General features: G+C 45.2%; 1 protein-coding gene across 4 annotated transcripts; it reads left to right on the forward strand.

Moving 5' to 3' along the window:
- Positions 1-7,280: 7,280 nt before the first annotated feature.
- LOC103634873 (transcriptional corepressor LEUNIG) lies at positions 7,281-24,807 on the forward strand. Of its 4 annotated transcripts, none has more exons than XM_008657455.4 (18): positions 7,281-7,843; positions 8,501-8,601; positions 8,950-9,059; positions 10,598-10,894; positions 10,978-11,066; positions 11,157-11,244; positions 11,322-11,397; positions 11,670-11,719; positions 12,175-12,489; positions 13,297-13,458; positions 13,600-13,845; positions 13,971-14,088; positions 15,455-15,564; positions 15,694-15,843; positions 23,164-23,319; positions 23,740-23,856; positions 24,034-24,231; positions 24,357-24,807. In XM_008657455.4, the coding sequence occupies exons 1-18, from the start codon at positions 7,812-7,814 to the stop codon at positions 24,495-24,497; spliced, it is 2,556 nt and encodes an 851-aa protein (XP_008655677.1). In that variant the 5' UTR covers positions 7,281-7,811; the 3' UTR covers positions 24,498-24,807. The 4 variants fall into 4 exon arrangements, with proteins under 4 accessions (XP_008655677.1, XP_008655678.1, XP_035817502.1 ...); XM_008657456.3 differs by having other exon boundaries at positions 7,306-7,843; positions 8,504-8,601; XM_035961609.1 differs by having other exon boundaries at positions 7,306-7,843; positions 8,504-8,601; positions 13,300-13,458.
- Positions 24,808-25,022: the final 215 nt, after the last annotated feature.

The raw sequence follows: 25,022 nt of genomic DNA on the forward strand, positions 1-25,022 counted from the left end.
TCTAGAAACATACCTTTTGACTTGATTTGCACTTTGTCCACCACTTTGCATAGATCAACACTTAGGCACTTGTGTTGGATACTAAATCACCAAAATACTTAGAAATGGCCCAAAGGCACATTTCCCTTTCAGACACGGGGGGCCCGGGCCCACACGTCATACAGCTGGTGTGCGGGCCTCTGTGTGCGAAGAAGGCGAACCGCCATGCGAGGAGCGAACCATCGCTCGCGGTAGTGCGCCTCTCCATCTCCACCAAAAACAATGGCCCAGTCTCTGACACGGGGCCCGGGACCACGAGTCATACTCCTTGGGCGTCGATTTCTGAGTGCAGAATAAACGAACCGCCACTCACGCCAGTACCGCGCCTCCTCGGGACCACCACAGAAGACAGAGAAGGTGAATTTTTAAAACAATGCAGCGGTATCGAGGCGCCTCGCGCGTGGCCCGGCAAAACCATCAGGCATGGGGGTCGCTAGTCAGTCAGCCGCGGGGACAGACTTGGCAATTGGCGTGACCGAAGGCGGGCTGGCAGTGATTACGTCAGCAAGTGCACAGAAGCGGCGCGCCAATCGCCAATCAAGCTTTGGCCCCACCTGCAGGCTCGTATCCTCCCTTGAGGTGGGCCCGGGGGCCACTGTCGGTACCCTAGAACAAGGGTACCCCTTACTACAGTACGAAGGCACGGTGCCCGCGCAGCTATCTCTAGTCGCGTGGTGAACAGCACCCGACCCCACCACATGGACGGCTCCAGGGCCGCCACGTGGCCAGAGAAGACAATATCCTCCAAGGTATCAACAGTGGGTCCGGACCCCCATGGGAAAGAGTCGGACCCCTTCATATACGGACCGAACCTCCGGACAAGGTCCAGGACCTCCATGGGTACAAACCGGACCCCTAGGACAGGTCCCGGACCCCTCTATGTGGGGTCCGGGCCACTCACAGCAGGGTCTCGGGATTTTGGGACAAAGAATATCCGGACCTTAATCAGGACCAGGCGGGGGTCCGGAGCCGACACGTGTCCGGACCATACCGTGGGCGCTTCTGCTCCTCGCTCAGGCGGAGACCCGATGCTGCCACGTGGCCTACTGCTCGTGACGTAAGCCAGCGGGCGGAGCCTGACGTAAGGCCTCTGGGCCGCGCGACCGCCACATTTATTGTGGATAAGGCGCGCCGCCTGTCCATTCCACTGGCAGGTGATGTGCCGCCTCAGCATTTAATGAGCCCTGTCCATTCCACTGGCAAGCGATGTGTCGCCTCAGCATTTAATGTGCCCTGTCCACTCCGCTGGCAGGTGGCGACCAGGCCATCCTGCAGGCGGCGTGCCTGTCTATTCCGTTGGTAGACAGTACGCTCGTGCTGTGGCGTACACTATGCTCATCATCACTCACGCGTTACCGAGGAAGCAGCGCGGGATATCAATACTATATGCACTACGGACATTATGGCGCTCGGAGATCACCCTGGCGTTACAGGCAGTAGTTACTTCCTTCCATTTTGCCCTTGGGCCCACATGTCGGGGCTCAATATCCTTGTACGTGCCCCCCTTGAGCTATAAAAGGGAGGGCACACGACATTACAAGGCAGACCCAACTCAGGCTCACTTAGACACTCACACTCACAAGTTCATACAAGCTCTCAAGCTCAATACAGCACACAGTGGAGTAGGGTATTACGCTCCGGTGGCCTGAACCACTCTAAACCCTTGTGTGTTCTTGTGTTCATCATCCATCTAGCTAGCAGGCAAAACGCTTAGGCCCCTCCTCATCTTAGGATTTAGGGCGGGTGCGTTCTGCCACCCGGCCGGAGAATTTCCTCTCCGACATCTAGTATAAGTAAAAATTGGTTTAATTCTAAGCAACCTTTGCACTTACCTTATGCAAACTAGTTCAATTCTGCACTTATATATTTGCTTTGGTTTGTGTTGGCATCAATCACCAAAAAGGGGGAGATTGAAAGGGAAATAGGGTCAAACCTTTTTCTAAATAATTTTTGGTGGTTGAAATGCCCAACACAAAATAATTGGACTAACTAGTTTGCTCTAGATTATATATTCTACAGGTGCCCAAGGTTCAACACAAACTAATAAAAAGATCTAAGTTAGGGTTCAAAAGAAAGGAGCAAAAGAAATCGAAGAGAACCCTGGTCTAGCGCACTAGACTGTCCGGTGCACCACCGGACAGTGTTCGGTGCCCCAGGGACCGTATAGGCTGAACTCTTCACCTTCGGGTTTCTAGAGAGCCGCTCTGCTATAATTCACCGAACTGACCTGTGGATCACCGGACTGTCCGGTGGGTCACCGGACTATCCGGTGTGCCAGCGGAGCAACGACTAAGAAGTGCAACGGTCGACTCTAACGGTCGCCTGCAACATGAACAGTGCGCGGACAGTTCGCGCAAAGTCAGAGTAGCGCTAGAAGGCGCACCAGACAGTGAACAGTGACTGTCCGGTGGCCCAAGCTGTCAGAGCTCCAACGGTCGAAACCGTCAAAACCCTAACGGTTGGGTGACGTGGCTGGCGCACCGGACAGTGTCCGGTGGTGCATCGGACTGTCCGGTGCGTCCATCGACAGACAACCTCCCCAACGGTTGGTTTGGTGGTTGGGGCTATAAATACCCCCCAACCACCACCACTTCAAGCATCCAAGTTTCTCAGACTTCACATTCAATGCAAGAGCTAGTGCAATCAATACATGACACAATTCAATAGAATCCAAGCCTCTCCAAGTCCCAAATCCACTCCGACCAAATAGTGACTAGAGAGAGTTTTGCTTGTGTTCTTTGAGCTCTTGTTCTTGGATCACTTTCTTCTTCCCCATTCTTGTTCTCAAGATATTTGTAATCAAAGCAAGAGACACCAAGTTGTGGTGGTCCTTCTGAGGGGTCTAAGTGACCTGTTTGATTAAGGAGAAAGCTCACTCAGTCTAGGTGACCGTTTGAGAGAGGGAAAGGGTTGAAAGAGACCCGGTCTTTGTGACCACCTCAACGGGGAGTAGGTTTGCAAGAACCGAACCTCGGTAAAACCAACCACCATGTCAATCGCTTTATTTCTTGGTTGATTTGTTTTCGCCCTCTCTTTTGGACTCGATTTTATTTCTAACGCTAACCCCGACTTGTAGTTGTGCTTAAAGTTTGTAAATTTCGGTTTCCGCCTATCCACCCCCTCTAGGCGACTTTCAATATCTATAATTACTTTTTCGTCGTCACTATTCATCGTTACTATTCATCGATCATCCGATCACCCCAAATTTCAACTACTCATCCATCATGTTGTCCAGTTCACCTAAGACCAGCCAAACCAATATTCCAGTCATACGAACTCCGGTGACTGATTTTCCTTCCAGTAAGAGCTTTCCATCTGGTCATCCATCCCAGGTTTCTCCAAGTTGAGCATGCTTAACTTTGAGATTCTTCCGAACCAGACTTCCAAACTCGGATTCCAATAATTCTAGTTTCTATATTCCTATCAAATTATTCCCTATCCAACCATGTCATCCCTTGAGCATGGTTCATATTCCAGAAAACTCCCAAAATACTCTTGTCCCATATTCTGCCAATAACTCTCCTGTTCAGACTAAGTCAGACGGTTCACTCGTCACTATTCTCACCAATAGTGAACTTTACTGTACTACACCACATACACCCAGCTACCCTCTCCCTCTCCACACACTCAACACCCTCAGCCAAGACAAACACCCCACCCACTCAGTTACTCCGCTCTCAAATGGTGATTTGTTTTACCGAGGTTCGGTTCCAAAGAACCTAGTCCCCGTTGAGGTGGTCACAAAGACCGGGTCTCTTTCAACCCCTTCCCTCTCTCAAACGGTCACCTAGACCGAGTGAGCTTTCTCCTTAATCAAACGGGTCACTTAGACCCCACAAGGACTACCACACAATTGGTGTCTCTTGCTTCGATTACAAGTGCTTGAAGAACAAGAATGGGAAAGGAAAAAGCGATCCAAGAACAAGAGCTCAAAGAACACGAGCAAAACACTCTCTCTAGTCACTATTTGTTTGGAGTGATTTGGGACTTGGAGAGGCTTTGATTCTATTGAATTGTGTCTTGTATTGATTGCACTAGCTCTTGTATTGAATGAGATGTATGAAAAACTTGGATGCTTGGAGTGGTGGTGGTTGGGGGTATTTATAGCCCCAACCACCAATTCAACCATTGGGGAGGCTGTCGATGGGCGCACCGGACAGTCCGGTGCGCCACCAGACACTGTACGGTGCGCCAGCCACGTCACCCAACCGTTAGGGTTCTGACGGTTTCAACCGTTGGAGCGCTGACTTCATGTCCCACCGGACAGTCCGGTGCAGCACCGGACAACTACTATTCAGTGTTCGGTGCACTCTGAGTCTGCCACACACTATTGCGCACTGTAGCGTTCGGTAGTGACTGTTGCGCTGGGAGCCGTTGCTTCGCTTGGTGCACCGGACAGTCCGGTGGTACACCGGACAGTCCGGTGAATTATAGCGGAGTGGCGTCTGAGAAACCCGAAGGTGAAGAGTTCAGACTGTACGACCCCTGGTGCACCGGACACTGTCCGGTGGCACACCAGACAGTCCGGTGCGCCAGAACAGGGTTCTCTTCGGTTCTTTTTGCTCCTTTCTTTTGAACCCTAACTTTGATATTTTTATTGGTTTGTGTTGAACCTTTGGCACCTATAGAATATATAATCTAGAGCAAACTAGTTAGTCTAATTACTTGTGTTGGGCATTCAACCTCCAAAATCATTTAGGAAAAGGTTTTAAGGCCTATTTCCCTTTCACATCTCGCACGAACCATTGAGTTACAGTCAACAACACCGTCTTACCCAAAAGCACCTCGAGGGGTAACCCCGGGTGCGCGGTCGGGCTCCAAACACCGACAGCTGGCGCACTAGGGATCTCCCCAGAAACTAACAAGTCCCTGATGTACTCTTTCTATCAATCTTACATATAGCATAATCAGCATTAGAATACCCGATTTGATCAAAGGTAGATCCCTTGGGGTACCATAGTCCACACTTAGGAGTGTAAACTAAATATCTCATGATTCATTTTACGGTCCTTAGGTGGATTTCCTTAGGGTCGGCCTGATATCTTGCACACATGCATACTGAAAGCATAATATTCGGTCGTGAAGCACATAAATAGAGTAGAGATCGTATCATTGACTGATATACCTTTTAATCTACAGATTTACCTCCTGTGTCGAGGTCGAGATGCTCATTTGTTCCCAAAGTCTTGATGGGCTTGGCATTCTTCATTCCAAACTTCTTGAGAATGTCTTGAGTGTACTTTATTTGGCTGATGAATGTGTCTTCTTGGAGCTGCTTGATTTGGAAGCCAAGGAAATACTTCAACTCGCCCATCATGGACATCTCAAATTTCTCTATCATAATCCTACTAAATTCTTCACAAGATGACTTGTTAGTAGACCCAAAAATAATATCATCAACATAAATTTGGTGTATAAACAAGTCTTTGTCAATTATTTTAGTGAAGAGAGTAGGGTCAGCTTTTCCGACTTTAAAACCATTAGTAATAAGAAAGTCTCTCAAGCATTCATACCATGCTCTTGGGGCTTGTTTGAGTCCATAAAGCGCCTTTGAGAGCTTATAGACATGATATGGATACTCACTATCTTCAAATCCAAAAGGTTGCTCAACATACACCTCTTCCTTGATAGGACCATTGAGAAAGGCACTTTTCACATCCATTTGATACACCTTAAAGCCATGGTAAGTAGCATAGACAAGTAATATTCGAATTGACTCAAGCCTAGCTACGGGTGCATAGGTTTCATCGAAATCCAAACCTTCAACCTGTGAATACCGCTTGGCAACAAGCCGGGCTTTATTCCTAGTCACCACACCATGTTCATCTTGTTTGTTGTGGAATACCCACTTGTTACCTACAACATTTTGGTTAAGATGTGGAACTAAATGCCAGACCTCATTCCTCGTTAAGTTGTTGAGCTCCACTTGCATTGCCACCACCCAGTCTAGATCTCTAAGTGCATCCTCTATCTGTATGGCTCAATAGAAGACACAAAAGAGTAATGTTCACAAAAATGAGCAAATCGAGATCGAGTGGTTACCCCCTTTTGAATGTCACCAAGTATGGAGTTGACGGGGTGTTCTCGTTGAATTTCTTGGTGTACTCTTGGGTGAGGTGGTCTTTGATCTTGAATCTCTTGTTCATCCTCCATTTCTTGATCAACTTCATCTCTCCCTTGATCGATGCCTTCTTCTTGAGGTGGCTCATTGTCTTGAACTTGATCTTCTTCTTCTTGAGCTAGTTCCTCATCTCGAGTTGGTGGAGATGCTTGTATGGAAGATGATGGTTGATCTTGTGCTTGTGAAGGCTCTTCGATTTCTTGTGGACACACATCTCCAATGGACATGTTCCTTAGCGCGATGCATGGGCGCAACTGAGCGAGGGGAGTGAGTGAGTGGGCGTGGGCTGCAGAAAAGGGCTCAGGCGCGGGGGTCGTGGTCGGGAAACGCGCGGTCGTGGGCGCGTCCACGACGGAGGGTGTGGGTGGGAGGTTAGGGAAGAGGAGGGGGCTGACGGGTGGGGTCCATGGGCAAAGAGAGAACTCGCGAACGGACGGTCAGCGCTGACAGGTGGGGTCCACCGGGCAGCGGGAGAGAACGGCGCGGGCGCGGACGCGGACGGATTGGCGCCGACAGGTCGGCCCCACTGGCAGCGAGCGAGAGAGAGAAGGAAGAGAGCGTGGGCGCGGGCTGGCGCCGACAGGCGGGGTCCACCTGTCAGGGGCAGCGGGCGCGCAGGGCTGGTTTTGGGCCAAAATGGGGTTTCCATTTTTCTGAAATTTGTAATGTCTTTTCTATTTTATTTTCTATAGGGTTTTTAATTCAAATTTAAAACAAATCAAACATGTGCACAAATTCAAAAAATATCTTGGACTCAGCATGATGCAACAATTCATGACTTACATTGTTTTGACAAAAATAAATAATTAACCCCTCTCCTAATTAACTTAATTCTACTAAAAAAGAGAGACTAGAGAGAGACAAGAGTAACACCTGAATTTGGTAGATAGCTAGAAAAAATTTTATACCCCCAAATTTAGAGTGTTACAGTCTACCTCTCCACTAATCCCGTGCAACACCAGCGCATGAAGCACGATGATCGACCTGCACATCGTTCGCGAGTGTGTCGCTGTGACGTTCGGATTCTGAGCGTCCGCATCACGTTGCAGTTCGCTGACATCTTCACTAAGAGGTTACTAATCGAGTGTATTTTTGGACTTTCGATCCAGTCTTAACATCTATACAGAATAGAGTTGAGACTACGTGGTGATAATATACACGTCTAGGGTTTGTGGTTTACTCCATGTAGTTACATTTTCACCTGTGTGTAATGGCTTATGCTCAATTAACTAAGTTTATTAATATACAACACCCAATCCTATGTTAGAGTTAGCACCAAACGGGGCCTAAACAGTAGAAATGGACAGCACAATTGTCCATTTGGCCTTTTTGGTGTGATTTCTGGACTCACATTTGAGCTTTTAAAACCTCCTCTTCCTCCGCACCTGTTCACCCCTTTCTTTTCCGTTCTTCTCCGTACCCCAATCACTGCTACTCAACAGCCAACTCTTTCGCAACCAAATATTTCTTCTGGCGTTTTGGGGTTTGCAAACCGCTATCAACATTGGAGTTGGAGCAGAATGTGATCTGTCCAATTCTTCTCTTGTCTTATTTTTGGCGTGCTTTGCTCTTCTTTCCCCCTATTTCCTGAGGAGGGGTTCCCGTCTTAATCTCTTGCGTTTAGTGTGGCTTCGAAGAGTTAGCAGCTGCCATGGCACATAATGTGTGGGAGGCGGACAAGATGTGAGTTTGCATTTTCTTCTCAACCTGTTCCCTAGTTGATCTCCGTGACCGGACTGCTTTGATCAGTGAACAAGCTGCTTTTTTCTTCCCACCTTCACTCCTCGGTATGCTTTGTGTTGTTTTTCATGGCCCTTGAAATCTCATCCTTCCCGTTAAGCATTTTTCTTGATGGTTTTCCTTTTACAGTTAGGTTTCTTGATCGTTTTTTTCCCGATTCTGTATGAATCGCGCCCTTCTTAATTATAATACCTGCTAGCACTTGTGTTAAGCTTCAGATGCTTAATATTTAGTTTATTTTCTCTTGGATTTTCTGCTTTTCCACACTGCATTTTTTGCCACTCGCAAAACCTATGCTTTCCTTTTTTTTCGGATTCTTTTTCGCCCTTTTCTTCATCCCGCAATGTTTTGTTTTGTACTTGTTTGCGTTCTTTGCTTCTTTCGGTGCTGACTTTATTACTACGCTACTTGTTTATTTATCTGTCTTCTTCCTAGTGGAAGCTTTCTTCAGGGTTTTCTTTGTTCATCCAGCAGTTCCTAAGACGTTTTTTTTGCTGGTCCCTGTCTGGCTCTTGCATGCTTGAAGTGACCTCAGTGTTCCTGCTAGCGTGACTACCGCTATCGTTGCTCTAACGCTTGTTATGCTCGTTGTTTGAGAAGCAGGTTGGATTCCTACATTTATGATTACCTGTTGAAGAGGAACCTGCAGAACACGGCGAAGGCATTCCAAGCCGAAAGCAACGTGCCTTCGGCTCCTGTTTGTGAGTGCTGTGATCAGATTACAAAATCATCTCGTAGTGCTGCCGTTTTAGTTTCGAACCTAACATCTTTCGGCATAAATGGCCAAACTTTGATTCCTTGAAGCATTAGTTTGATGCGAAGCACTGAAGTATTGGTCCATATTTATGCTTTGACTAATTGCAACAAGAAATCCTAGTCCAAACCAAATTTAGGGTAGGCGTTTCCGTGTTTGTATTTTGAGTGACAGCAAAGTAGAGTTTTTGTGGTAGGTTTGTGTGTGTGTGTGTTGGGGGTCCTTCTGCATTATGAAAAAATGTAACATAATTCCCTGCAATTGATAGTATTGCCTCTTTTTTACATTGCAACAGCGATTGATGCGCCAGGGGGGTTTCTCTTCGAATGGTGGTCGGTTTTCTGGGACGTCTTCATTGCAAGAACGAACGAAAAACATTCCGATTCTGCCACTTCTTACCTTGAGGTTCTTTTCTTGAGACAGTAACTTGTGGTTATTATAGAACTTGCATCTTGATTATTACTTGCCTCATCGGGGCTTGCTTGTGTTAGTGTTAGAACTGTATTAGGGTTTAGTCTCGTCCCTCTGTCACAGGCGACACTTGGCAGGTTAACTGATACTCCCTCCGTCCCAAATTAAAGTTTGTTTTGGGTTTTTAATCGATTCATACAATACTTGATGTATATGTTTTATATATGTGTAGATTCATCATCATCCATTTGAATATAAACATAAAAACCAAGAGCTAAAACGAAGACTAATTTGGGACGTAGGGAGTATAATCTTACCCAATACCTAGGATTGAAATGTTGAAATTGTGTTCGCTACACATGTTCCTCATGTATGCACATTTATATGATGAATAGGGATGATTACATCCATATTAATTGGACAAGAAAAACCCAAGAAAGTTCCACATTGATGCTGAGAAAAAGGATAATGAATTAATTAACGTAGCTATGCAACAGTGTTTGGTTGCTTCCACATTGTTCATAAATTTTTCCCATGTTTCAAAATAGAAGACAACTGTGTAACTGCCAAGTGAATGCCAAGATTTCCTTGTTCAAAAAGTTTTAGAGCCTATGCATATAATTTCTCTACGTTGTAGTTAGTTTGTACTGCCTCAGTTTTCAGCTGGTTTTGCTACAACGTAGCCTATGTGTTGTTTATGGTGCTTGACAGGTGCTTCTAACCTCCAGCACCTGCTCTTAAGGTCGATTGCCACAGATCCTTAGTTTCTGCTTGGCAGTCTAGTCCCCTTGGTGGCTTGGTCGTGTTCTCCTATAGTCAAGCACGTGTTTTCTAGGTGATTGAGTGTGTGTTCCGATGGGGCTCTTTCACCTAGTTATTTTACCATTTTCTCTCCTGCGACATTCGAGAAAAAAAGCGCTGGTTTTGCTAAATTTTGAGTAAAATTTTCTGGATAGGACTAAAATATTATGCACCTTTACCAATCCCCAACATTTGCATGGATAGATGGTACTTGTGCCAACTTCCAGCTGTTTGGAAAATAGTTATCAAATACCCAAGAGTTCGATGGTTTAGTTCACTTCATGTGGCTACTAGCTCGCGCTAGTTTATTTTCTACTGGCTATGATCTAGTGCGATGATTATCTGTGGTTACTTGTCATTTCTAGAGATCTACTGTGAAGATTATGCAGTAGTTCTTCCTATCATACATATAAATCCATCTAGGTTTGTCTTACATCGAACTTTCTAATTTTGACTATAAATATCTAAACTATATATATTAACAAGACAATCTTGACATTACTACTTGACTAGACTCATTATAGAAACTACTTTTGCAATTCATAACTCTTCATTTGAAATAATATGTTTTCAAAGATATTTGTGGTAAATGTTAGATATGTTTGATTTGGGAGAATTTATGATTTAGGTCAAAGTTATAGGTATCTGTGATCGAAGGAAGTAACTACGACTTCTTTTTGCTTACTCTTGTGCTCCTTCATATGATGGCATATAAATTTATGCCCATACAGTCAATTAAAGCACGGGAGCAGCAGCAACAATCGCAGCACCAGATCCAGACGCAGCAACTCTTGCTACAGAGGCATGCGCAACAGCATCCGCAAGAGCAGCAGCAATGGCGGCAGCAGAAGCAACAGCAGCGCAGCGAAAACACTGATTTTCCAACTAGTGCCCAGAATGGTACTGTTGCTGCTGATCCACCAGCGCGACAAAATGATACAACTGCAGGTACTTTATCTGCAAAAGTATTTGAGGATAGAATGAAAATTACTGTTCAGAGGGACGTTTCAGAAGAGACTTCAATGAAGGTAATTTTCTTAATTCTATTATCCACTGCTGCTGCTATATTTGCTAATTTGTACACTGATGGTATGTTTAATTTATAATGCAGCAAAGGCTCACTGAAACCATTTGCCCATTACTGGAATCAAACCCAACTTCAATGCTAAAGTCACCTGCAAGATCATCTCTAGCTTCAGGGTACCGTCTACTCAATTTTCTTACGTGCGAGGACATATTTTGTGCAAACCTTTTTCAAAGTTGCCTTGACTTTCGTCCAACCGTTATTAGGCCAATCTTCCAAAGATCAGCTGGGGGCATGTCCGGTTCATTACAGCAAGCTCAGTTCAGGAGCCAGCCACTTCTGGGATCAACACAGGTTGATAGTTTAGTACATATTCAGATATTATATCCTTCTATTGTTAGTATCTGTACTTGATGGGGACCTTGTATCAGGATATTAAGGCGGAAACAAATGTAGCTTTGAACCAGAGAGCTGCAGGTGCAGATGGATCACTATTTGGAGTACCAGGTGTGTTTGGCATCAAACTCTCTTGTTACTTGATGCTTCTGTTTAGTACATTCACTAGTTTTTGCACGACTAAGGGGGTGTTTGAATGCATAAGAGCTAATAGTTAGTGACTAAAATTAGCCGAGACATCCAAACACCCTATTGAGTGTAGGATTCAAAATGAAAAATATAATCTTGGGATATTCTTCAGTTTGCATATCTAATCAATATTTTAAGGGCTGCATTGTTATGTTTGTAATATACTTTTCTATGTTTGTTTTCATGCTTGGCAGGCTCTAATCAGGCGGGGAACAATTTGACCTTGAAAGGATGGCCTCTCACAGTTAGTTCTTCACCTTTTCTAGGTTTCCAGTCTAACATTCTAAGGGCCCGTTTGGTTTGGGGTGACTAAAGTTTAGTGACTAAACTTTAGTCACTTTTAGTCCCTAAAGAAGCAAACATGGTGACTAAAATGGGGTGACTAAACTTAAGTTCTTTAGTCACCAAGGGGGTGACTAAAAGGGACTAAAGTAGGATTTTTACCTCATTTGGCCTCTCCTCTTTCTTAGTGCAGCAGGCATTCACTAATTAATAGGGGTAATGCAGTCATTATTCACACCAATTAATGTTTTTTAGTCAGGTTTAGTCACTGGAACCAAACGGGGTACTTTAGTGACTAAACTTTAGTCAGGTGACTAAAGGAACCAAACAGGGCCTAAGTTATAATTGGAAGCAAGTTTGCCTGATACACATTCTTGTGCTCTTATGACACATGTCCTTTTGATCATAACTATTCAGGGATTAGAACAGCTTCGATCTGGGTTTCTCCAGCACAAATCTTATATGTACCCGGCCCAGCCATTACAACACCAGCTCCAGTTTCTCACTCCTCAGCAGCAGCATGCTCTAATTCATGTTCAAGCACAACAAAATGCCACTTCACCTGGAGACATGGATAACAGACGACTTCGGATGCTTTTTAGCAGCCGAAACTTGGTTCCTGGGAGAGATGGTCAATCAACTGGTTTCACTGAAATTGTTCCCAGTGTTGGCCAGTCATTGCAAAACATGTGCTTACCTATGCAGCGCACTGAGACAGATATGCTGATGAAGGTAAGTAAATATGTATGAATAGTCACTCATACTCTTGTGGACACATCATGTATTAATATGTTGCAATTATTAGCATCTTTCGGAACACGTTTTTTAAATTGATTGCTGAATTAACATTTTCTTGAAAAGATTTAAGTTATTAGTCTAGGTCTCTAGGACAAATAACATCAGCCCAAATTTTTTCAAGGATAAATTCAATATCGTCTAGGAAAAACAAAAAGAAATAAACTTTTGACCTTTCCTTAAGGTGATGATAACGTTGGACCTTTCCTTGTTATTCCCACCATTCCAAACTGTAAGATGTTTTGTTTTTTCTAATGTGTCTAGAAAAGCCAAAATGCCAAGGATTTTTTTAAGCTAAGCCAAATCGAATCTATGCATTGAAAAAATATGTATCTCTTTAAGTTAAGGCTTATATTATTAAATGTTTTATTTTCTTATGTTTATCTTGTTCTCAAAATATTAAGATTTTGAAGTCTCCAAAAAGATGCATGTTTCACCTGATGATTCCTTTTTTATGTATATCAATGTAAATGGGGTGAGCATTAGTGAACAGTAATCAAATTCCATTGAAATTTTCTTGATCAATGTCATGGTCTAACATGAATCCGAACTAATATCCCAGTCCCAATAAAATAACCAAAATTCTCATCTTTTCCTAACAGTTATATAATGCATTGCATTGGTTGTCAACCATATTATTGAAAGAAAAGACAATGCTGGTTATGCCCATGTGAAAGCCACCATTGGGGAAATAAATCCTTCATATTTTTAGTTAAGTCTTACTACATCTTCTGTCTTGTATAGAAGATAGCTGCTCTACAGCAACAACAGCCGAGTAACAATCTGCAACAGCTCCTCCAACATCCATTACTGAGTCAGCAACAACAAAGCTCAACTTATCTTGAAGGTGAGCAGGAAAAAATGGGTGCTGGAATTGTAACAGTGGCTTTTGCTGGAAATGAACAGGTCAACATTCCCTTTCTCCCTCTCTCTCCCTCCCTCCCTCCTTAGATCACAATCTTATTCATCTGTTCTTTTCTCGAATTTGTAGTTTCTGATATCTGTCAAAACCATATAATTCATACTTTCCTATGGTTTGTCTCACAGGTTTCTAAGAATCGAAATGGGCGAAAGCGCAAACATCCTATCTCCTCGTCTGGCCCAGCCAATAGCTCTGGTACTACAAATACTGCTGGTGCTTCCCCCAGTTCAACACCTTCAACTCTTTCTGCACATTCTCCCGGAGAAACAATATCAACACCATTGCAGCACCAAAATGCGAGCTCATGTACGACTTTAGTTGTTTATGGTTCTGAGGGTCCAGTACCAATAGGATCGCCGACCAATCAACTTGTAAGTTGCTCTATGCTAGTACATTCTTTGGTGAGGTAGCCACAGATACATTCATGTGGAAGCCTGGGAAGTCTGTTGTTTCATTGATTTTTTATTTGTTTATTTATGATATTTCTTAACTCTAGGTTGATATGGATCACTATACCGAGGATGACTCCATGGAAGATAATTTAGAACCATTCTTGCCGCATAATGGCACAAATCCAAGAGCTGCTGGTAGCCATTGTATCAGTTCTGGAAAAGGTCTGTGGCCTATCCTATATGACTATCTATTTAGTCAAACACTACGTTACCTTGATACGGGGATATAGATACGGATACACGATACACGGATGCCCGATACGGATACACGATACACGGATGCCCCAATACGTCAATTTCTTGAAAATTAGGATACATGGACACATTTTTGTATATGTATTTAAAATACAGAAAATGGTAGAGCTGTTATAAGTTAGACATTGCTTGTTATTACCTGATAAATGTTGCATTGTCCATATTCATTCCACTACATAAATGTTACAAACAATATATTATTAATAGATAATGGGAACATATCAGGTGCACAACAATCTTTTGTGCACATGGTGCACATATTAAATTGTGATGAAATAATATTTACATAACAACAATGGTGACGAAATAAATACTAGAGTAGAAACATGTGATCAAAATAATATAGATAGAATGTTATTTTTTACGCATTGAACTGTTAATTATAAACCATATGTGCTCCAATTTCTTTCTGCACAAGATGATGAAGCTTGCTGCCTAAGGGATCACCTGCAATTTTTTGGTTGAGGAGTGGGGGAGAATAGAGTGGCTCCATTCCAATTTTTTGGATCTTGCTCCACAAGTACAAGAAGAGAATATCATGCAATGGTGGAAAAGTAGTGATCACCTGCGAGGAAGCCCCAGGAAAGGGCTTAACTCTCTTATTAGTCTTGGCCTCTGGATCTTGTGGAACCACCAAAATGGTTGTGTTTTCAATGGTCTCTCTCCTAGCCTTAATATAGCCACCAAAAGGGCTGAAGAGAAAAGGGATCTGTGGGTGTTGGGGGGGGGGGGCTAAAAGCTTGGACCTCCTAACAGCCCAAATCCCAATGGCGGTAGCCCCGACTCGGGTGGTGTCGGCTGCCCGTCGACAGCAACACGTCTAGGTTTTGCTACCCAGCGCACCCGCTTGCGAGAGTCACCGAGTCCTGCGATCGTGGCCTAGTAGCGCACGCCGCACATGTAAGGTGTCTCCACTCCAAAGTATCCCTAAGTATCCCACAAGTATTTGTTTTTCAATTAAATTTAATTTCTTTTTATTCTAATATTTGTCGGATATTTATCCAAGCTTTATCAGGCCGCCGTAGCGGTATTTGATATGACTTCCATTACAGATATGAGCTCTTTGGGAAGTATCGAGGTATCATAGGTTATACATCGACCTAACATTGGGTTGTGTAAGTTTTTGTAACGAAAACTGCTGGCACTGGATCTACACCGAAATATCCCATTCTCATTAATTGATGCATAGCTTTTGACGACATCCTAGGGACGTTTTTTTTCCACAAATTGCCAGTATTATATGCTTTTATGTTCTCTTACATGTTGTATTCAGGATATATCCTTAGAGAGGTATCTTCAGCCCAAGCAAGCACAAGCAGTGTTCTGTGTTGTCATTTCTCGTCAGATGGAAAATTAATTGCTACTGGAGGTCACGATAAGAAGGTAAAAAGACGTGTTGTTGTGCTTGCTAAGCTATTTAGTGGTGATAATTATGGAATTTGTTCAAAATCACCATTAGTGCTGTAGTACTAATATGTAATTGCTAATTACCTTTTGTATCTCGCAATGCAGGTTTTCCTGTGGAATGCTGACACTCTGAAACAAAAATCAATGCTAGAGGAGCATTCTCTGCTCATAACTGATGTGCGCTTCAGCCCAAGCACTCCTCGCCTCGCCACATCTTCATTTGACAAAACTGTGAGGGTTTGGGATGCTGATAACGTAAGTGTTATTACCAATCCAAGTTTTCCTGCCCCTTTCCCCACGTGATCGTGCTCTTATGCTAGGTGACACCATGTTGCATTGCGAAAATGTCAGTTAACACACACTAATACTGGTCATTGCATTTTTTTCTTTCTAGCTTAGGTTCTTTCCTCTACAGTTCAGGCTTCACATACGTGATAATTTTCTCTCGATGATCACATTCTCTGTCATGTAATAGCAGTTATGGTATGTTAATACCTCTGCCAGGAACATTGCACTTTTCCACAAAAAATGTGTCTCTGACTATGGTGTGAAGCCACAAAGAAAGCTGTTAGCAACCCCTGTTCATGATTGTATTCTGTGAAGGCCCAATAGCATCTGTTCCTTAATGTGAAATGTAGTAAATCGGTGATGTGCATCATGCATCATCAATAAGACAATAACAACAACAAAGCATTTTAGTCTCAAACAAGCTAGGGTAGACTAGTGTAGGATCGTAAGACGCAGCGATAAATTATGAAAGAATATTCCATAAATAGGGGATTCTAGAATATATATATAGGCTGGGCAGCAGGCATAGTAGTAGTATGGGTCTCATGAGCCTTAACACCCCCTCAAACTCAAGGTGGAAGTGGAGGATTTGAAGTGTTGAATTTGATCAAGTGAAAATGATGTGGTGCTCTGGTTTGCGTTTTTTGTAAAGAAATCTGCCAATTGTGATTCTGAGGGCACATATCGAAGATCCACAGTCTTCGCATGACAATGAAACCGAGTAAACGATGCATCACACCAATGTGTTTAGTATGTTCATGCTTCACAGGATCATGAGCAATATGTAGCCCTCATGTTATCACATAAAATAGGTGTTGGAGTGTCACAAGAGACACCAAGATCAGCCAAGAGCCATCTCGGCCAAGTAATTTCAACAGTACTAGTGGCAACTGCTCGAAGTTCTGCTTCAGTACTAGACTGAGAGATAGCTGCTTACTTCTTAGATTTTCACTTTTCTAGTCAGTAGGAGAGGATCCAAGAAGAGTACAATATCCCGTAATAGAGCGACGTTCAACGTGATCACTCGCCTGGGTGGCATCGGGGTAAGCACGAAGCTGAAGAGGACTATTAGAAGCATAGAGTAAACATTTGGATCTTATCCCTCGTAAATATTGACGCACATGAAGCAAATGACCAAATGAACTGGGGTAGGGGCAGATACAATTTGACTCAAAATATGAACAATATGAGCAAAATCAGGTCTAGTGATCTTAAGGTAAACTAGGCTGCCCACAATATGGTGATAGCGAGATGAATCCTATAGACGTGGCCCATCAGTCGAACGAAGTTATAAGTGAATATCCATCGGTGTGATATGTCGTGGGCGCCTAGGACTGCGCAGTGGTGATCGCAGCAAGGCTTGGGACTGGGGAAGGGATCTCAGTGGGTATGGGGATCGACCAGAGGAGGAGCTGATTCTGTCAGCTGGCGCAAGGTGCGCCAGGATGACCAAGGAAGCTCCACCGGCTAGGTAAAACTTTCTTTGATGAGCCCTAATACAAACTACAACAGCTCCCTTTATAGACTTAGGTGCCACTTTAATCTTAACCACCTCTAACAACTGGGAGCTAATCTCTCCACTAAAATAGGAGGGCTAACCGACTCCCTCTTTATCTCTTCTTATCTTCTAAACAAACAGAGCTAATCTCTCCACTAAAATAGGAGGGCTAACTGACTCCCTCTTTATCTCTTCTTATCTTCTAAACAAACAACCCAGCTAGGACTTATCCTTTGTGGCGCCTGGCATACTGCCGGCCCACAAAGGTGTCTACAACATTTCCCCCCTCGCCGACGAAGAGCTCGTCCTCGAGCGTCATGGCTGGATATCTAAGCTTGAAGTCTTCCAGCTGCTCCCAAGAAGTATCTGTCTCTGCTCGGCCTGTCCACTTGATCAGAACTTCCCACACCCCCTGATTCAGCCTTGCACAGAGGACTTTTTCTGGTGTAGGGATTACTCTGCCGTTGAGGAGCTCGGGCAGCGGTATAACTTGGGTTGGAGCCTCCCCTATGAATTTCTTGAGTAGAGAAACGTGGAACACATCATGTATTCTGGCCCTGGGAGGAAGCTGCAGCTTGTAGGAGACAGTGCCCACCCTCGATAGCACTTGATATGGCCCAAAGAACTTTGGGCCAAGTTTGTTGGGTGTAGCAGAAGTGACACCAACTGCTGCGCGCTGCTGTAAGCGCAGCCATACCCAATCGCCCTCATGGAACTCCACTTCCCGTCGATGCCTGTCCTGGTAGTTTTTCATTGTCACCTGTGACTGAATCAATCGGTCACGAATATCCGCCAAGAATTCGTCGCGTGTCTGTAGTTGTTTGTCAACAACAGCCACCTGTGATGTTCCTGGATGATAGGGCAGAAGAGCACGAGGTTCTCGGCCATATACCACCTTAAATGGAGAGCATCAGAGAGCAGTCTGGAAGGAAGTGTTGTAGCAGAATTCGGCCCATGGAAGCCATTTAAGCCACTCTCTTGGTCTATCCCCTGCTAGGCACCGAAGATACATGGTGATAATTCGATTTACCACTTCTGATTGTCCATCAGATTGGGGGTGGAAAGCTGAACTCATGTGCAGCTTAACTCCTGCTAGCTGGAACAATTCTGACCAGAATGTGCTAGTAAATATTGTATCTCTATCACTGACAATGGAGCATGGCAACCCATGGAGACGAACAATGTTATCAAAGAAGGCTTTTGCTACCGATGCTGCTGTGTAAGGGTGTCCCAGAGCAATAAAGTGTGCAAACTTGGAGAAACGGTCTACAACTGTGAGAATCACCGACTTGCCGCCCACCTTTGGAAACCCCTCAATGAAGTCCATAGAAATATCACTCCATACTTCCGAAGGTACTGATAGAGGTTGCAGGAGACCACCGGGATGGAGATGTTCAGTTTTATTGCGCTGGCAGACTGAACAACCTTTGATGAATTCCTTAACCCTCTGTAATGCATGAGGATTATAGAATGACGACCGGAACCTGTGAATTGTCTTTTGGATACCTTCATGTCCTGTGTCATGGGCACTAGATAATAGTATCGGCCAAAGAGTAGAGGCATCTGACACATAGACTTTTCCTTTGAAAAGGAGCAACCCATCCAATTCTGTCCAACCTGGTGAAACAGTGCCAGCAGCAAGCTGCTGGCGCACATCCTGGATTTGTGGGTCCGTTGCAGCCTCGACTCGCAAACTGTCAAACAACTCAAAAGGTGTAGAGATGGTGTTGAGCGCCATGCCTGACTCGGCACGACGTGAGAGAGCATCAGCTGCGCCATTGAGTTTGCCAGGCTTGTACTCCACCATAAAATCATATCCGAATAACTTGTTCACCCATGTATGTTGGGGAATTGTGGTCAGTCGCTGATCTAATAAATATTTAAGACTAGTGATCGGTGCGGACTAGAAACTGGCGTCCCCAGATATAAGGCCTCCAGTGCCGGACTGCTTTCACCAACCCAATCAGTTCCCGTTCATATGCTGGCAACTTCTGATGTTGAGGTGCGACTGCCCTGCTGAAGAAAGCAATAGCTCCATCTCCCTGGTGTAACACGGCGCCAAAACCAGACCCTGACGCATCACAATCAATGATGAAACTGCGGTCGAAGTCGGGCATCTGCAGTAATGGTGCGGGCATTAAGGCATGTTTAAGCAAATTAAAAGCCTCCTCTGCTTCTGTCCATCTGAATGCCTCTCGTTTTAACAGTGCTGTCAAGGGGGTTGCTACAGTGCCATAACCAGTGATGAATTTCCGATAATACTCAGTCAGTCCCAAAAATCCTCTGAGTGCCCGGATGGAGTGCAGTGGTGGCCATGACTCCACTGCTTCAATCTTGGCAGGGTCCATTGCAACTCCCTTATTCGAGATGATGTGGCCTAAGTAACCCACCTGTGTCTCGCCAAAGGAACACTTGGTGCGCTTGAGGGCCAACTTCTGCTCTCGTAATAGCTGGAATACTTGCCGCATGTGTTGAAGATGCTCGACCCAGGATGAGCTATAGATTAATATGTCATCAAAGAATACCAGTACAAACTTACGGATGAACGGCTTGAGTACATCATTCATAAGCGCCTGAAATGTCGACGGTGCATTAGTCAAGCCGAAAGGCATGACTAAGAACTCGTAGTGACCATGGTGCGTGCGGAAGGCCGTCTTATCGATGTCCTCTGGGTGCATGCGCACCTGATGGTAGCCGCTACGTAAGTCAAGCTTGGTGAAGAACCGGGCTCCCCGAAGCTCATCCAGGAGTTCATCCACTACTGGGATAGGAAATTTGTCCTTGACCGTCTTCGTGTTGAGCTCACGGTAGTCAATGCAGAAGCGCCATGTGTTGTCTGATTTCTTCCAAGCAACACTGGTGATGAGAACGCTGAGGTACACTCTCGGATGATACCTTGGGATAGCATATGGTCACACTGTCGTTCAATCTCATCTTTGAGCAACTGAGGGTAGCGGTATGGTCGTACCGCCACTGGTACTGTCCCTGGCAGAAGTCGGATGCGATGATCATGGCGGCGAGGTGGAGGAAGTCCCTGGGGCTCGACAAAGAGGTCTTCAAAGGATAGCAGCAGGGTATCCAACAGTTTGTGTGCCATGTCCAGAGCATTACAGCGGGATGGAGAGCCGCCAATGCCTGTCCAACGCACCATGTGTCCGTGGCGCCAAAAAGACAGCGTCAACTTCTCAAGGTTGCAGATGAAGGGACCCAAAGAACGCAGCCATTCTACCCCAAGCACCACATCAAAGCCATCCAGGGGAAGAGTGTAGCAGGTTGTGGTAAAATTCTCTTCGCCGACAGTGAGTGGGGTTTGATAACAGACGCCCCCACTCAACACCTTCTCACCATTTGCAACCTTGACAGGCAGTCCTGCTGTTGGAATCACATGCAGTCCCAGTCTTGGCACAATAGCATCGCGGATGAATGTATGGGTGGATCCTGAATCCACAAGAGCAATGAGAGCCACACCATTGATAGAGACTTTCAGTTTCAGTGTGTCGGCAATGTCAATCCCAGTGAGAGCATGAAGTGATATGCCCAGCTCCTCTGCCAGTGTATCCGTTGTCCCGGTATCTTTTCCATCCAGTTCCAACAGAAAAACTCCGCGAGCAGCACACTTGTGATCGGCTGTATATTTTTCAGAGCAGTGGTAGCATTCACCGCTGGCCCGTTTGGCGGCAACCTCCTCCGGTGAGAGCCTGCACAAACGTGGTCTGCTGGTAGCCGATGACGAGGGTTTTGCTGCAGTTGCACATGCTGTTGGTTTTGATGCAGCATATGGCGTCCTTGATGGGGCCGAGGACAGATCCATACGACGTTCATAGGCGCGTGCCAGGTGCATGGCCCGCTGCAATGTAGTTGGAGTCAGCAGTTCAACATCAGTCCGAAGCGGTTCACCCAAGCCTGCGGTAAACATCTGAGCTTGCTGGAGCTGTGTCATATCCTCGCAGCGACAGAGAATGGACAGAAACTGACGTTGATAGTCTTCAACGGTGCCGGTGCGCCGAAGGTCCTTGAGATCAACCATACCGTTGGTCCGTAGAGGTGGTCCAAACCGCATATGGGTGAACTCAACGAAGCGGGACCAAGTGAGGACGCCGCCTGTGTCCCGCTCTAGAGCGTAGAACCATTCTGTTGCCACACCGTCCAAATGGAGTGATGCCTGCCACACCTTCTCATCGGGTGGAGTCCTCATGCCCCTGAAGTCTCACATTTATTGATCCACGACAGGGGGTCAGACTCACCATCGTAGTGGGGAAAGGAGACATTGGGTCTTCGATAGCCACCATCGTCGATGCAGTCACGATGAGCAGATCCTGTGCTATGCATGACCCCAACAGGCGCTACGGTACGTGGGCCGGTTTCTGAAGATTCCGGCAGCTGCTCGTCGATTGTGCGCTTCTCCAAAAGCGTGATCCGCTGTCCATGCAGGTCGAGGCGTGAGTTGATGGTGGAGAGCTGCGCTAATATCTGATCCAACTTGGCTGAGTCGGAGGAGGTCTTCGCAGGATCGTGATCAACGCCGGACATGTTGGTCGATGCGTCGGAGGAATCTGATACCAAATTGATATGTCTTGGGCGCCTAGGACTGCACAGTGGTGATCGCAGCAAGGCTTGGAACTGGGGAAGGGATCTCAGTGGGTATGGGGATCGACCAGAGGAGGAGCTGATTCTGTCAGCTGGCGCAAGGTGCGCCAGGATGACCAAGGAAGCTCCACCGGCCAGGTAAAACTTTCTTTGATGAGCCCTAATACAAACTACAGCAGCTCCCTTTATAGACTTAGGTGCCACTTTAATCTCAACCACCTCTAACAACTGGGAGCTAATCTCACTAAAATAGGAGGGCTAACCGACTCCCTCTTTATCTCTTCTTATCTTCTAAACAAACAGAGCTAATCTCTCCACTAAAATAGGAGGGCTAACCGACTCCCTCTTTATCTCTTATCTTCTAAACAAACAGCCCAGCTAGGACTTATCCTTTGTGACGCCTGGCATACTGCCGGCCCACAAAGGTGTCTACAACACGGTGTCACAACATCAGTAATTTCAGAACAATCAGATCATGGATATACTTGGACCGCAAGAGATAAAAACCTTTTTGAGTATATAGAACCTCAATACCTAAGAAATAACTAAGATACCTAAGAAATAACTAAGAGGACCTAAATTAGACATCTGAAATTCCTTGCTAAGGTGCTTCTTGACATAAGAATATGCTCTTAATCATCACCTGTAATCAACATGTCATCCATATATAATAGAAGTAGAGTGCGATCTTTTGGAGAGAGATGAATAAATAAAGCTGGATCATGGTCTGTAGAAGAAAAACAGCAGCCTTAATTACAGAAATAAATCTCTCAAATCAGGCATGAGGGGCATGTTTCAGACCATATAAGGTGCGTCGGAGATGGCAAACATGCCTTGAGGGAGCATCAACACTAGGAGGTGGATGCATGTAAACTTCTTCCTGCAGATCACCATGATGAGAAATATTTTTGATATCCATCTGAGAGATCATCCAAGAGTGTAAGGTTGCAACAACAATCAAAGTACACGAACAATAGTCATAGGGGCAATTGGTACAAAAGGCTCATCATAATCAAGCCCTTGAATCTGTTGACAACCGCGAGCCAGAAGCCGAGCTTCGTAGGCTACATTTGGCTACATGAGAGATGCCTGCCCTTATTTACTTCAAAGCTGTAATTGCAGCAAAGTATGGTTGTGCTTGACTGCTTTCCAGTTTTCTATATCTCGTAGTTAATTCCGTGGAATTGATTCTTTTTTTGCAGCATGGTTATTCAATTCGTACGTTCACTGGGCACTCAGCATCTGTTATGTCACTCGATTTCCACCCGAACAAGGATGACCTCATTTGTTCTTGCGATGGGGACAACGAGATACGGTTCTGGAGCATCAAGCATGGAAATGCTGTCCGAATTTTCAAGGTTTCTCAGCTTGACTTGGTTTTTTTGTCGACCTGTAATTTTCTTCTTGCTGCTAACACACAAGAGTTGTCCACCTGAGGTTCGGTTATTCCAATTCCATGTGGATTGAAGTGTATTGGAATGGATTGAGATGGATTTTGACTTGTTATTCATTTAAATCGACTCAATAGTATTAACGGTGAAACGAACAAGCCCTGAGATGCAACCTTTTAGATACAGTAGCCATTTAATATCGCATCGACGTGTGATGGTAGCAAGCATCGATAATATATGTATACCGATGTGAGTAGCACCAGGCATAATCAGCAACTTGTCTCAAATGTGACAATACCCTGTGTATTTTTCCATCTTTTTTCCTTGAACATGTAGAGAGCTGCATGACAACTAAGAGGATTTTTTCTGTATGCTACACCTTTTCAGGGAGGTTCGACCCAGCTGAGATTCCAACCACGTTATGGAGGACTCCTTGCAACGGCTTCAGACAATGTAGTCTCTATCCTGGATGTGGAGAGGCAAGCTTGCGTGAGGAGATTTGAGGTTCGTGACTGAGGTGCACTCTTGAATATGTTTGCAAGTCACACCTGCTTGGTGCAGAGGCTGGAACCTTGTTGACTACAGTTCTTTATTAATCACTACAGGTCCCCTGTTGTTATTGAGAAAGAGATACTTGAAAGCAGCCGTGTGACAATCTGTTTTTGTTTTTTGAAATTGCAGAGCCACACTAAGGGCGTCGATTCCGTGTGCTGGGATCCCACCGGCGAGTACGTGGTGTCTGTCAGTGAAGACACGGTGAAGGTGTGGTCTTTGAACGACGAGAGCTTCGTGAACGAGCTTAGCTGCGGCGGGAGAAAGTTCAGTTCGTGCACTTTCCATCCTACGTACCCATCCTTGCTTATCATTGGCTGTTACCAGGCAAGTTACTAGTTTAGCGCAATTCCCATGACTGATTGCGACTACTGGTTTTTCTACACGCTCTATCCATCTCGGATATGTATCTTACATTCTTACTCGTGGGTCTGTAATGAACGGTGGTGCAGTCTCTGGAGCTGTGGGACATGTCCGAGAACCGGAGCATGACTGTTGCAGCGCACGACAGCCTCGTCTCGGCCCTGGCATCGTCGAGCTCCGGCCTGGTTGCTTCGAGTGGCCATGACAAGTATGTCAAGCTGTGGAGATGAGCTTCGACTTTCCTGCCCTGGCATGTTAAGTACGGTTGTGGACGCGCCCCAACCCTTTTGGCACCATTAGCTATCTGCTTGCATTGCAGTAGCGCTCAGGAGTTAGGATGGTGACTCGACCGCCTGACTGAACATGTGTCCGCTGAAGTAGCGTGCAGTAAAACCCTGAAGAAGTGGGTTTAGCGCCTAGCTTTTGTATAGGAAATTAGAACACGGGTTATGTTAAGTATCCAATGTCTGTCACTACCTTGACATCTGACATGGCTTGAAAGCTTTTGCTGCTGCAACTCGGCTTCCGAAAGGGATCACATTTCTGTGCTCGTGGGTGGCGTGTGTGGTGTGGTGTTGCGTACAAGACAAGATGCAAGGCTAGAAAGATAACGGCAGTCCCAACTTAGAAGAAAGGAACCCTTGTAGCCCGTGATGCCTAGCTAACGCAACGAGATTCCCGTGTTCAATTCTAATTCGCACGTAGGAGTAGCAGATCTGCGGATCTGCCGTTCCGATTCCTCTACGAGGAAGAAC

The sequence above is a fragment of the Zea mays genome, chromosome 8, assembly GCF_902167145.1.
Source record: "Zea mays cultivar B73 chromosome 8, Zm-B73-REFERENCE-NAM-5.0, whole genome shotgun sequence".
In the NCBI taxonomy this organism is placed as follows: domain Eukaryota; kingdom Viridiplantae; phylum Streptophyta; class Magnoliopsida; order Poales; family Poaceae; genus Zea; species Zea mays.